The following is a 15,000-nucleotide window of genomic DNA, read 5'->3' as shown; positions in this document are numbered from 1 at the left end:
TGTTTGTCGGTGAAACACTCCTGTAGCAAAATGGACGTTGAACATCGCGTTTTCAACACGTTTTCCCAAACCAAAAAACACTTGAAAAATTCCATGTTAGAACGCTCCGGAAAACAGGGGAAAACAATCAGCAAAATAGCATGTTTTCCGGTGTAATGCTCCTGTAGGAAAACCATTGTGGAATGCTATGTTTTCATTACGTTTACAACTTCAGGAAAACATACAATGAACGCCTCGTTTTCTCGCTCCGGATAACTGGGGTAAAATGTCCCTGGAAAACACACTGTTAAAACCTGTTTTCCTTGTGCAGGAAAATTAGGTAAGAACAACTTATTTTACCTCTGTTAACCACTAGTGAACACCGAGTTTTCCGCGCGTTTTCAAAAACAGGAAAACGAGCTGTGAACGCGGCATTTTCCTGTCATTCACCATTTAGTAAAATCACCAGAAAACAAGGGCTTTCTTGCCGTGATATCTTCTTCCATTGCTGTTTAAATTCTTTAATTTTGCCAAGGTGAACTGAGTTTGTGTCGATTTGTTAAAAGTTTCTTCAGCCAATATGATTGATACTACGCAACAAAACATGAGGAAGCTGTGTACTGTTGTGTTTTCTTGCAAACAGACGTCGCAATTCGCACCAACAAGTCCGAGTTGCGATGTGTCGACTTAGTTGCTTTTCACAGGAGCTTGTAAAGAACTGTGACACTGACCCAACCGATGTATTCCCTTCGCGTGCAGAGCCATTGTTTTTGCTCACTAAACCTATTGTTTTATAGCGTCGTCGTTGCCGTCGGTGTCGTCGTTTCGTAAGCTCCCTATTATGACGTCCTTACGGAGTCATTTTCACATTATTTCATCAAATGACGGCTTACTCACACAAACTGAAGTTATTTATATATAAACGCGTAGCGGATGATTTGAAATATGTTCTGAAAAAATAATATTGACTTTGCGTCTCCTCTTCGTACTAAGAAACAATATTCATTAAGGGGAGGAAGGATCGTTCCCTTATTTTGTCCATTTATAGGGCTTTCTTATTCTATTTGATAATAAGTAAATTTCATTTATTGTTTCCAGCAGTAAAAAAATTCATTACTTCACGCTCTGAAGTTGTATTTTTGTTAGGTCTAGTAGAGGAAGAGTAGATAACAGTGCCGGAACGTTGGTCGCCTGGTGTCTCAAATGAAATATTCAAATCTACCGCCATGTTAAATAACATGGTGACATAATAAAACATACGTTTTGCTGTAGTTACAGTTTTTTTCTTGTAATTTATTTATTGATTGAATATATATATATATATTTTTTTTGCCTTTTTTTTCAATTATCGGACGTATGCCGCGGACAATCTTCAGTCAGTAGTCTCCTTTCTAATAGATACGGTATTTGATGAAATGATGTCAATGTGACGTCATAGTAACAAAACGGAGATATTTTGATTCAATCTCACTCGTGGTCACGCGTGGTCACTCGTGGTCACTCGTGGTCACTCGTTAGTACTTTTAGACTCTATCGCCAAATACATAAATCAAAATACACCGTAAACATTGCGTATAGCTGGATTGCCTTCGGGTGGAAATGCATTCACGTTCCTACGATTTCCTATAAAAGATTTCTGTCTCCTAAGGTGATGAATTGTCAGGATTCCGTTAAATGACTATTCCGATTGAAAAAAGGTATTATGATGCATATGGCGTCTACCAGAGTCAATTGCTTCTCCGCCTTTTGGCCATTTTATGTCGTTCCACACAATTTCCAACGTCTTAATTTCTGTAAGACACTCGTTCATTTCATATTAGACCTCGGGTACCTCGGTACTTCGGGTAGCTAGCTGAATTAACTAATCGTATTTTTCCTGCTGTCCCTCCAAGCCCTCGACCCTACAGAAACTGAGAAATGCAGCGGCTACAACAGCTCTCGAGGTTGGTTCAGGAAACAATGGACCATAAAATCGGGGGTTGCAAAGAGTTCAGTGGTAGCTGAATCAATCAAGATATATTTTTTAAAATTTCACACATTTCGTGCTAGGCATGCACTACACGCTTAATAACTTTGGGATAGAATAGAACTTTATTGAACACTCTCCTAATGGGCCCTTCAGTGATCAATACAACATTATAAAAGAAAATACAATAAAACCATACTAAATCTTACTAAAGGATAATAGTAGTAATAGGAACTGCAATAGGACTACAATGAATATATAAAATCTGAAAGATAATACCTAACAACTACAAAATAATTTTCAGACACTCGCTGCGTCAGGAAATTCTGTAACAATATTTGTCGAAGTCCTTAGGATTCTTACTTAGTTTTAGCTTTTTGTCTAGGCTGTTCCACAAACTGACAAGTCTATACTCGAATTACCTCTGGCCAGCAGCTGTTTTAAATAAAGAGATATTTAACTATTGTGAATTGCGTGTCAGGAATTTGCATGGCCCCTGGTGATTAGTTTGGATATAAGATAATTGGGGTCACAGCCCGTCATACATTTGAACGCAAAAACGGCGTCCCTTAGATATAAATGTAGCCTTACGGGCAACCAGCCCAAGTCCGCGGCAGCACTGGAGTAATATGATCGAATTTTCTTGTTCCGCTGATTAACCGGGCGGCATAATTCTGCACATATTGCAATTTACGCATGTTTCTCTCAGAAGTGTTAGACTAGACAGTTGAGCAGTAACATAATTTGGTAAAACGAGCGCGTTTTTTAGCCAACGAGGCGTAGTGCGGAGTTGACTATAATCACCTCATATCTAATAAGCGTGAGTGGAATAATTGCCTCATTAAAAACGCTCCCAAATTGTGGATAATCTACCCTACTTTATGTTGTAAATACATGAAAACTGATGCGTGCAGTTACTGATATTTTCAGAGCATGGTATAATAGCTCATATACCATGATGGCTAAGCCAATCAAAAGACTGGAATTGCATTATACAATGATCTACTTTTTGATAAAACGATATAGCCTTCAGTGTCGGTTACCCTAAATGCGATACTCATTTTTGAAAAGCAATTTTTAAATTTCAGTTAGAGGGAATCTTAAAGCCACATTAATAAGCTTAGTATCCTAGCCAAAAAGGTGAATATATACTGTGGATTCCATGGACGACAAAGCCCGTAATAAAGGCGTCATCTCGCACTTTGCTTGTGCATTGGTGGCGTTGACACAGTAGACGAAATGGATTTTGGAATAAAATTCTTTGTCTCCTACGTTCCAGTTTGAGTTAACGTCCTAATTTTCCCGGTTGATCAATTGATCATTACACAACGAACTAGTTATTGAATATTTCTTCAGGCCCACTGATTTTTCTGATTGCAAAAGAAGTTACGAAATAACAGCCTTACGCGAGTTGTGTTGTCTCGGGGTGCGGCTGATGAAACAAAACAAAGTTACCATTTACCATAGTGTTAATATCTCACTGAGTATTGGAAAGTTATAATTCACTTTTTTATTGATCTCATACTGGAATTTCATGGGTCTTGAATTCTTTACAGCATCTACGGACAACAAAAAAGGCGAAAGGTGTAATAAGCTTGATGTCCTTCCCGGTCCAACAACCTTCTTATAACCACATCAATAACATAAAATGGGCATCACCGTTTTATAACGAGCCATTTATAATTTATAACTTCATTTGGGCGTGTGATAGGTACAGTAATTAAAGACTCGTGATCTATTGATCTATCGGCCGCTTGGTTGCTTGACTGAACTCCTGTGGATACATTACTGATGGGTCGATTAATTGATTCATTTGCAGTGATTCAAAGAACTGAAACCAAGAACCTCACCTCTAATCTTCCCTCTACATGCGTCACAATCCTTGAGGCTTTCTCTTGAGCCTTGTTTGCCATGCTCCGGGAGTACACGTCATTTGGAATCTGAGGGTAAGACATTCTGTCTGGATAGCGCATTCGGGTAGAATCACCCACCAGATTCTCTAATTCTCTTGCTAAGTCAGTCAAGTTAGGGTCGGCCAGATCGGAGCAGTTTTCAACCAAGTTGTGGACATCCACCTTTTCGACACCTTTTTCATAGCGCGCTGCCTTAATCGCCTTCTCTGCTGCCTACAAAGTCAAACGATTCGGAAAGCCGTCAAACTTCCTATTTCTCCTTCTTTTAAAATATTTCTGTTTGCAAAATCTACCCGTTTAGATATTTCCTCTTTCTGGGGATTCCCTTTTAGCAATTTAGTTTTAGGGATTCCCCGTTTTGGAATTTCCCGGTTTTAGAGATTCCCTAAAGCTAGCATCTCCTTCAAAATGAATCGAGTCAACGTTGTCAGTCAGTGGCGTTGTAGTAAGATTGTAAAACAATGAAGCAGCTGTTTCACCTCTAGACATACTAAATCTCTAAAAAGCCTACGATTCCCCAGTTTGTTCTGACGAAGGTTTAACGCTGTAGACATAAGCTTTCGAATCTCCCTGTAGTGGGAAACGTTCCTGTTGTTCTTATTCCAAACCAACTTGCAGTACTAAACTAGACCCGTCTGTGTCTCGTTATTCTGTCAAGCAAAATCAATGAAAACTTAACCTTACCTGGTGGCATTTAAAGCATACTCACTCAGAAGACGATATGGTGAGAGCAAACTCGTTAACAGCAGCCTCAAGATCAGCCCTGGCTTGTCTGATCCAACGCTTGGCTTCTTGTGGTTGAGGATTTCTTGTACAGAAACTCGGGGGGCGACCTCTCCATGATCTTTGACTCGATGAAGATTCCCAGGAGCCAAAGTGCTGACAAAACGTTCTTCTGTATTCTTCACGCTGAGAGCCATAATCTTTTGCTCGCGCTCCCCAAGTGGAAAAAAATTCTTCATATGAACCACCGAGCCGAGAAACTTCTCGCTGAATATGCTGAAAAACGTCATTGTAAAATTCTTCATTTTCTTCATTTTTCTCCGGATGCCAACGCAGACAAAGGCGCTTAAGGATTTGCAGTCTTTCGTCTTCCGAGACGCCACTTATCCATGCGTCTTCCAAGATGTTAGAGATCTCATCGAGGACCTCTTGCTTGTTTCTATGGCATCCTGATTTAGAGTCAAAAATTTCGTGAAGGCGGCAAAATTTAAACAAACGAGATGCGTTTGCTGCAACAGGTTCTTTGTCGTGTCCAATGTTAATCATGTACATTTTTGACCAGAGCCGAACATCTTCATCTGTTACTTCTTCGATAATGATTGCATAAATATATGTTGCAGTGCCTTCCATTAGGTCCAGACTTGGGTCATGCAGCTGAAAACCTACGTAGTCACCAGGATCAAACTCTTCGAAAGCATTTCTGAGCATGTGATGTTCCACAATTGGAATCAGGGTTCCTGGCTCTGGATAAATGCCCATCTCTGTCTCGTTGTAGCTGTCATCTTTACGGATATTCATTTCATCTAGTAGTGACCAGATTTCGGCAGCTGGACAACGCAACATCTCCGAAACTATAAACGCGTTCCTTCCTAAATATTTACCATAAATTTCGATAATCACCTTGGCTATCAAAGCTGACGAAGACCTCTTGACATGTCCTTCAGTTGTTGCTTGAATGTATACCTTATATACATTTCCATTAGACTCCTTTTGAGTTTCTTTGAAGCACGGTACTTTAGATTGACTTTCTGGGATCAAAACCCCATTGTGGAAAAGGGAGGTACTGAGATTCTTGACGGAAAGCAGGTGAATTTTTCTCAAACTATCTTCAATGCCGGAGATTACTTCTTTGTCAAAACTTTTGTCTTGAGAGTTGGCGTCTTTGATAATTCTAGCAATTCCACGACCAAACTGAACTGACCACAACTGCTGTTTCAATGTATTAACCATCTCTGACGGCACTATAACTGTACCTTGGGGATAGCTGAGGTTTTCTTTGACCACTTCAGATAACATTGCGGGCTGTACAGGTCGCGGCAATTTCATCATCAGATCTTTGTAATTGTCTGTAGCAGACTTGCACCTCACTTCCATCTGGCTGAGTTCAAGAACGAATGGCAAAGTCATTCTTTGAATCCGATGGCCAAAAGTAGGAGCGTCGTCAAACAAGAGATTAGTTGATTCTTGCAAAGAAACAGGGATGATGGGAAAATTCGAATTTCTTAGGAGACCTCTGGCTGGCATTGAAGGAAGATACAATTTAGAAAGTGTGCACAAATCCTTCGTATCATCCTGCAGGCTATCGAAGAATCCCTTCACTGCTGTGGCACATTTTTTAACTTCATCTGCATTCAAATTTCCTGATTGGCAATTCCTCTGCAGCATTTCCAGGACCATGGCATAATGGATAGGGGATACATTTTTGGAGCAACCTAAAAATTCAAATAACTGATGAAACCTTCCGAAATGTGAGGGAACTCTGTAGAGGAAAGGCTTGATCTCAAGATGCTCGTACAGCTGTAGAACTGCTTGTCTGGGTAAAATTAACTTGTGTCCCCTTTCAACTAAAACACAATGAGTTTTCTCGAGATGCTGCTTGACATTACTTTTCGACAAAGCATTTTTCTGCAAAAATGAGTAAATGCTCTCCATAACGTCGGTAACTGTTGAAGAACTTCCACGCCCAATAATTTGTCTTCCTGAGTCGTTGCCCCTAAGGTAGTAACAGACGGTTTGGCAGTGACTAACAACAAGATCAACGGGGGGATTTGTAACAACCTGAAGACTTGCTAAAATACTTTTGAGGTAATTCTCAAAACCGCCTCGATGTGGGCATCTAATGCTGCTTTGATTGAACCTCGGATCCGCCCAACTGGGAAGCAAATGTGCTTCTGTCCACACTAGTTTTTCGTGATCACTGACAATCGATCCCTTAAATGAAATGAATAGGTTTCTTGTGTCGTTGAACGGTGGACAGAGTTTTCGCAGTTGTTCGTTGACAGGATTTGTTGCTACAAAGGCAATATCACGGACCCGAGGCAAGAGTCCCTCGCCGACTACATTTGGTCGAGAGATGAGGTGATAAACTAACACTTCAGATTTCCAGCGCGTACTATCACTGGGTGCAGTTTCAGCCTCCCTCTCTACTTCGCGTGCAAAATCCAAAAAATCACTTGCTGAAACGTCTTGAACCAGACCTATCTCCCTTAAAAACAGTAGCCAGTCAGAAGAATCAAATGGTTTTGGAGGAAAGCTCTCATCAGGGAGCATGGCAATGAAAACCTCATTTTTAGGATCATAGAAACTGGACGCTGTCTTCAGGGAGCCATCGGCGGCGGGCACGCATTTCACGGTTTTCAAACAGTTGATCAGTGTCTCCTTCTCGTCTTCACTTGCCGTCCAGTACACTCTGTCACGAATGTGCTGAAGATGGGCCAATATTCCATCAAAACTAAAATGCTCGAAGCATTTTAGGACAAAATCAATGTACACTTCAACAGAGGACAAAGACGCCACTTGTAAGAAATGATATAGATCAGATAAACGTTGGTCAGACTCCAGAAACCAACAGTCAAGACCGGCTTCAACTGCTAAAAGCTCTACCACAGGAAATTCACAGGGTATAACGAATACTCTCTTTCCTTCAAGCTTTCCGACTTCCCCGCTTTTTCTTGGATAAAATGGGAGCTTCCTCAAAATTTCCTTGTCTGTCTCTGCAAGAGCCCCTGTGTTGCGGCTGAAGTAACACAACACTACCATAGCATCTGATAACTCCAACTTGTCCCCAAGGGAGGAAGAGGCTCCCTCAAGCTTATGGTCAAGTGCAACAAGGAGGGAGTGCGGAGACCTGACAGAGGCCACTAAACTTTGGGCTAATTCGCAATGATGTGTTAACAGAGAACTGTTAAGCTCGGGTAGGCCTAGATTTCGGAGGGCAGATACCACCCTCTGTTCGCTGTCACCATATTCTTCAAAATAAATAACAGATTCGGCTTTTTTCAGAGGAACCAAAAAGTGATTTGTGACTGATGTTTGCTTTTCACGAAATGTAGTGGAAGAAGTCAAACACTGCGATGTCTCAGTGACAGGTAGAAGACACCAATGTGACAGCGGTGACAATAGGTCAAGAATGCATGGAACTTCATCTTCCTCATTTTCCTCTTCTGTCTTTGAAACTTGGTTGACAAAGTCCTCCAAGAACGTCCACACCCTGCACACCCAGCGACGGCTCGGTAGGGAGGAAATCTGGTCATCAGGACACCACTTCGCGAACTGATCCTTGCTATAAAAACGAGGATCCAAGGTACGATGCAATTGGGAGGCGAACACATCAACATCAAAAGGACGAAAAACAGCGACGTTTGTGATGGCATTATCTCTGAAAATACTGTTGCGCATTGTCGCATGCACAAAAAGGAACTTAGAGAAGGGTAATAAGTCATAATACTGACTCAGGCATATGGGCTGTCTCTCATTGAAAGATTGTAAGATGAGGTCTTGAGTAAGAAGCAAGGGAAGGCCAGAGAGCTTTTCCAGAAAATGCTCGTCATCTTTGCAGTATCTCAATACCAGAGTGACGCCTTCTAGGTTGCTGAAAATCGTGTTTTTCACATGACCTGGAATCTTTCCAATTCTACAGAGAGGCTCGTTATCGCTGAATGACTTGTAAAAGTCCATTACCACAGACGGAGAGACGCAGTACACATCTATTCCTGCCTCCTTGAGCGATTGAAAAACATTAAGGGAAAAGGCAACCAGGTTGAATCCAGTTTTCAAAAGGATTTCCACAAATGCAAGTTTCTGTTTCATTTTGACCTCATCTCTCTGGTTTCGACTCCTGGTTGGTTCAAGAGGTCTCGGATTCATTGAAGAAAAACAACCTTTTAAATGGAGATCATTAAAATATGCTTGGTCCTTGCCAGAACCGGTCGGAGGGAACCATTGAATTTCAACAGTGGAATCTCGTTTCGACTCATCAGGATTACTACAAAAGCGTGGCTGTATGCTTCTCACCACAGGTATAACGCGCATTTTTTTCCGATCCATTTCCTGGTAGACAGTGTCAGTGAGAGTCTTCCATTCAGCATCCTCATAGGGATATTTTGGGAAGAGCTCCTCATAGAATCTCAACTTTGCGAAAATGGCATTTTCACTGCAAGTTTTCGGAGAACAAGCAGGGTACTTATTAACTGGCAGTTGAATTAATCCTCGCACTTCGTCCAAAAGAGTAAGGTAACAGGATGCTATAACGTCTTGTAGCAAAGCGTTGTTCCAGTCACTTCGGTAACCACGACCTTCGTCTCTCCATAGGTTTCGTCTTGTCTCGTGGCCTAATGCAAAGTGCCCGTTGACATGAACGGGAAGCTTGGTTCTTAAAGGAAGTGGAAGAAAACAATAGGCTTTCTTGGCTCGCGTTCGTGCTGGCGTGCTCTCCAAAAGGCAGGCCACACCACCACGGGGAAGCATCCCCAACTTGTTTTCTCGAAAGGCGTCGGTGATTTCCTTCGGTGTAGGCTTCTCAAAGCCGATTTGTTGAACAATCAACCACTTCTCCTTCCTTGCGTCACTGTCTAAGAGCTCCAAGATGTAGGTACGTTTTTTCACCTCTACTTCTGTAGGAAGGATCTTCCTTTGCTTAACTTTATTTCCGATCTCTTTTATGTAGCAAGAAAGTTCTTCTCTTTTCAGTTTATCTGTAGGTGACATCATTGCACGAACGGAGTAGTTCATGACCAACTTTCCACAGTCGTCAACGGCCGCAATAGCAATCTTCCTGACATTGTTAACAAACAACAAAACATCAAACAACTCTTCTTTTAGGGCTTTCATCATTTTATCCAAATTTTCCACGGTGACTGAAGTTTGAGATATTTTGGATTGCTGAGCCATTTTCTCCGACCTCAGAGGAAACCTAAACATGGTTGCATTCTTAGCAGGAAAATGATCTTCAAGATAGCACGGGAAAACATCTGGAAATTTTTTTCTCAAGCTTTCAATGTCTTGAAACATTCTGCCAGGTCTTGATTCACTTGAATGAGGGATGTACTTGCAGTGTGGGTCAAAAACACATAAAACCTCACCAATTTCGTTGCACATAGATATAAACGACGGCACGTCAGTCAAGTGATACACAGCATTGAAGCCAACACCGTACTGGCCAGTTTTGTTCGTGTCTTCTCCTTTGCTGCCTTCACCTAGGTTCCAAATCCCTTCAATATCGGCTTTGGTAAATGGCTTGTTGTTGTAAACACAAAGTGCAGGCCCTTGCAAAGGTTTCCAGCTGTCTTTGAACACTCTTTCCTCAGAATGGTGTCTGGGATCTTTAATGAAACACATCTCACTAGCTTGGGCATCATCGGCATTTTGCACAAGCTCTTTCAAAATTTCGCTCTCACCTGGGTAACCTGTTAGTATGCGTTTCAACCGATTCGTTAATTGTAATCCAATATCGTGATGTTCCAAAGCTGCATCCCTTCGTGTTTTAACGCCGAGTACTTCTCCACTGTTCCAGGGAATTTTCGCATGAAGAAAATGCTCGCTTGGGTCGTCAGGCATCCACGGGTAATCCTTCAAGCACAAATCAGCAACATCACGCATTACTCTTTTAGAATCTGGAAGGTAAATCAGTCCCCATTGCTGTGGTGCTTTTAATGGGCTAGCATTGGGATTTACAAGTGCAGCAAGTTCATTTGCCATATTTGTAGCCGCTTGTAAGGTCGTTTCGTCGAGTTGTTTCTCACCAAATTTTTGCTTGACCGTGGCAAGGCCAAAAATATAATCCTTTGCTTCAAACGTCTCCCTTACACCAGAAAGTTTCATGATGCTTGAAAAAAAATGCGCAAGATCCTCTGGAAGTTTAAAGAGGTATGGAGAGCAATCGGTATTTACTTTAAAAGCGACATGATCCGCGGAGACAAACTGTCTATCCTTCTCCATTAGAACAAACTTCTTTTGGAAAAGAAATTGCACGATAGACGCTCGCTCGTTCGTCTTTTCTTGTAGAAATGAATACACTCTTCTACAAACTTGACTTACTTCTTTAAAGCCAGCATAATCGAGTTTATCCATCTTGATGGACATAGCCTCCTTAAGTTGCGTCGTAACATGTTTCAGTGTAACTTCTTTCTGCTCCAAGTTAAACAAATTCCTGACCCTCTTTGGCACATCGAGGTCCACTAGAGGCTCGGTGCAACACACAAGGTACTTCCTATCTTTCAAATGAACGTCCTTTGGCGCGATCAGAGCCCTCCATCCACCGTGCATTACGTCCCCATTCCAAGTAAGAGGGAAAGACTCGGGTCTTTGCAAAATTGGTAGAAACGGTGCATCTAGCAGACGATTCAAAACAGCATACGGTGGTTCTATTTCATTGCGCTTTAATTTATTTTCTGTAAATTCTAGTAGCGCTTTTACACGCTTGATGGCTGCCTTCCTGTTGGCTATATTTAGCTTCTGAATACTCTCTGCTCTCTCGACAATGTCGTCCCAGGGAAGATCATTTGACTTCATCCCAAGTTTCTCAAGTCTTCCTAGAATTAGAGGACTTAGAAACTGGAGGCTTGGCTGGAGGCTTGGCTGCTGGGGTGAACCAATTGGGTTGGGCATTTAAGCACGTTTTCATTTGACGAAACTGGAATGCAGGCATGTCTCTTAATCAGCTCATCAAAATGATCCCTGTCAAGTTTCAGAGTGTAAAGCACCAACTCATTCCTCAGATATGAAGGAACTTTCAAGATGTTTGGGAAAAAAACTTTACGGAAAAAACGATTCTCATCAAACGTCTTGTCCTTTATTTCAGCCCACAGATGACAAGCAAGAAATGACTGAAACACCTCATTGGGCAAATCAACTACTAGGTAGTTCACTTCTGCCAAGTGCTTGGGCACAACGAAAGAAACATCCCCTATTTGATGATTCATTCGGAGATTTGGATGCAGGAACACGATGCGAGTGATGTCTGCCCATTCTAATTCATCCGCGAACAAAACATGCCCTCCCTTAGCAAGTTGTTTATAGAACGAAATAAGAAAAGGCCAACAATGTTGGTGTACATTGCATGCCCTTGGCCACAATGAATGATACACGTATGAGCCATGGTCGGCAATGTTTTGCTTGACATCTTCAAGAAGCTTAAAAAATGCAGCAACAATACAATCTTGCATGAGAGCATCATTCCACTCCGATCCGTAGCAGGACTTGTCATCTTCAAGCTTTTTGGGCAAGTAGCGTCTGTTAGACGTCACTGCAAATGGTCCATTTATGTGCACAGCCAGGCCACTCTGGATTGGTAGAGGAAGGTAACAAAATATGGTGCCACTTGGTTTCTTACCATCTCCATTCCGAGAGACGGATAGAGGTACGAAACCTTCTGGTTGCTTTGGTTCCAACTGAACGGCTACACCAGCAGAGGGTACAAGACTCGGGTCATTCTTTGAAAACTGCAGTGCCTTGCCATCACCCATTGCAGAGACAACATGCCAGATTTCACACTGGTTGCGAGACTCGTCTCCCAAGTTAAAATAGTCCAAACCAGCATCTGTGAGGATGCATTCCATACTGAAAACAATCGAAGATTCAGGAAATTGAGATGGGTGAACTCCATCAGCTATAACGGCTTTTGTAACCTGAGACGATGCTTGAAGAAAATTGCAGTTCTTGAGAAGTATTTGTTGGTCTGCGTCTAATGCCATAGCATTGCCAGGTAATGTAACAGGAACAGACAATTCTCTTACTATTCCCCCATCCAAAATTGATTTAGTAACCTCAAACATTAACTCGGGTTGTGAAACTTGATTCGACAATCTCGAAATACGGTATACTTCCAGACGGAACACATTTTGTGTGAAAAGAAGTAACGTTTTGGCTCTAGCGTGGAACATCTCCAATAGTTTCCACATTTCTTCATCATTGTAACACAGCTTTTTGATTTCGCTCCTGAGCGCCTGTTCTCTCGTCCTAAGCGGGAAACGGAAAAGTGTGCCATCAAATGAGCTCTTATCTTTATCAAGGCTAAGATCACAGCCAAAGATGCCATGAAATGGTTTGAATTGATTTCTGAATTGGCGCAGGTTATTTACGTCTTTGTTAAGGTCGATCTTTATGCCAGGCTTCCTTTGGTTCTTGATGGCATGACCAAGGTATGTGGTGTGGGGATCAAATATCACAAAGTAGTTTCTACTAGTGAACATAGGCACATCAGTCAGATTGTACACCGCGTTGAAACCAAGTCCAAATCTGCCAATTTTTTCGATCTCTTGAAGTTTCGTTCCCTGATTGAGTTTTGTTATGTTTGCAAAGTCGTCTTTATTAAATTTTGCATCGTTGTACACCCACAAAGCAGGACCCTGGCAGCCACTCATACCCTCTGAAAAAAGGCAAGTCAAGGCATCATCGTTGGTCCTTTTGTCGTATAAGAATTTGACTACAGTTGCACCAGCATCGTCTGCATTTTGAATAAGCTCTTTTACTACTGCAAACCCGTCTGTGTAGTCCTCTAGCAGACGATTGAGCCGGGTTGTGAGTCTTTCCTCTTGTCCAAATTCTTCTCCAATAGATAGCTCATCAGGGTTAAGCAGTCGATGAGTCTTGGATGGAACTCCAAGAAGCTGGGCGGTCTTGTTAGGAACAAGTGGATGCACAAACAGACACTCACGTTCATTACCATTATCCTCTACCTGAAGGCATTCGTCTTTTTTACCGTACATGCAGTGTTCAACTGGTTCTAAGCGGACACTTGAGTTGTCTTTCCCATAGGTAGGAAGAAGAATATTCGCCGTGACCTCTTCTGGTAATTCTGCATTTGCCAAATCGTTCAGGATATCTACAGAAAGCTGAATATCACGTCTGACGTCGGCCGGACTATGTTTTATATTGCCATCACCATACTTTTCTTTCATCATTCTCAGAACTTGGAGCAAAACAGTTGGGTCACTTGTCATTTTCATTCCAAAACGTCGAAAAAAGCCTTCGTGGCTCGTCATCTCTAAGGGAAGGAAAAGTATGTAGGGTGTGAGGTCAATGGTTGGCTTATAGAGTAGCACATTGTCTGGCGAGGAAAAGCCATCCCCATTCCATATCCAGGCAACGATCTTCACTCCATTTAAGGCCCTTTTCACAACATCGGGTTTTTTTCCACTCAAGAATGAGTAGATTTCGTTTACCACAAATATGTAATAGGACTTCTCATCTTTAGAATAGGAAGCTATCACATTTTGCAAATGCTGTACGACTGTGACTACCTCTGGTTTGCTTTGCCATCCAAAATATCTGGATATCTCACTCCTCGGGTCAACTTTTACGACAGGCTTGACCGTTCCAATGACACTGGCCTGACAGTGGCTTTTGAGCTCAGTTGGCTTGAAAAAGTACTTTTTTTGCCCTCCTTCATCTTCTGTCCACCATCGAAGAGACGGAGGAAATTGGTGGGTCCTTTGTTCTAATCTTGACACCCAGAAAATCTCACTAAGGAATGTTCCCAGCTGCTGTCCATCAACAAGCTCCAGCAGCTTGTTAGGGTTGCTTAGCAAATACGTCAGAATTGCTTCTGACTTTTGCCTAGCGATGGGAAGGCTCGTCACTTCAGAAACTATTCTGACAGTTTGCAAAATATCCCTTGCAGTAATATGTTGCTCGCTTTTCATCCCGAGATCTTCTAACATTAGAAGAATGGCTGGGTTACGGTAGATTTCTCCAACTGGAAAAACATCCTCGTGAGCAAATATTATTTGCAAAACTTTGTTTCTGGGATCAAAAACGTTCGATGCCGTCACTCTCTGTCTTTCTTTTTTTACAAAAGGCAACTCCTGCATACTGCTCTTGAACAAAGGATCTGTTTCAATAAAATCAGCGAAATGTGTCTGCACAAAAGAAATCAGCTGATCAATCTGCTCACTTGAGTATTTGCCATTTTTAACATCGGGAAAAATTATTTCACGTAGCAACTCAGTGGGCTTTAAGATCCGGACTTTCAAGAGAAGGGCAAGGGATTTTGAATCCTCTTGGGAGATGTCTATGAGGTCCTGAAGGGAAGGAATCGGCAGAGGTTGAAGTGGTGCGGCGTGAAGTCCGTCTTTCATGGACACAAATTGCTGGAAGATGGTCTCAAAAATGGAAAGAGACTTCAAGAGATTGGATTGCTCT

At 41.9% G+C, this 15,000-nt stretch overlaps 1 protein-coding gene across 1 annotated transcript in view; it reads right to left on the bottom strand.

Annotated features, from left to right (window-relative positions):
• Nucleotides 1-2,051: 2,051 nt before the first annotated feature.
• The window catches only part of LOC138059761 (uncharacterized), a 63,944-nt gene continuing 50,995 nt past the window's right edge, over nucleotides 2,052-15,000 (bottom strand). Inside the window, 4 exon segments of the mRNA XM_068905371.1 lie at nucleotides 2,052-3,504; nucleotides 3,796-4,071; nucleotides 4,543-11,426; nucleotides 11,429-15,000. The exon segment at nucleotides 11,429-15,000 is cut by the window's right edge and continues 571 nt beyond it. Of these exon segments, the coding sequence (XP_068761472.1) occupies nucleotides 3,496-3,504; nucleotides 3,796-4,071; nucleotides 4,543-11,426; nucleotides 11,429-15,000 (10,741 nt within the window). The 3' untranslated portion in view covers nucleotides 2,052-3,495.

This window comes from Montipora capricornis, chromosome 1 (genome assembly GCF_036669925.1).
Source record: "Montipora capricornis isolate CH-2021 chromosome 1, ASM3666992v2, whole genome shotgun sequence".
Lineage (NCBI taxonomy): Eukaryota > Metazoa > Cnidaria > Anthozoa > Scleractinia > Acroporidae > Montipora > Montipora capricornis.
Note: the sequence above shows the minus strand (reverse complement) of the source record. Positions and strands in the feature narration are given on the sequence as shown.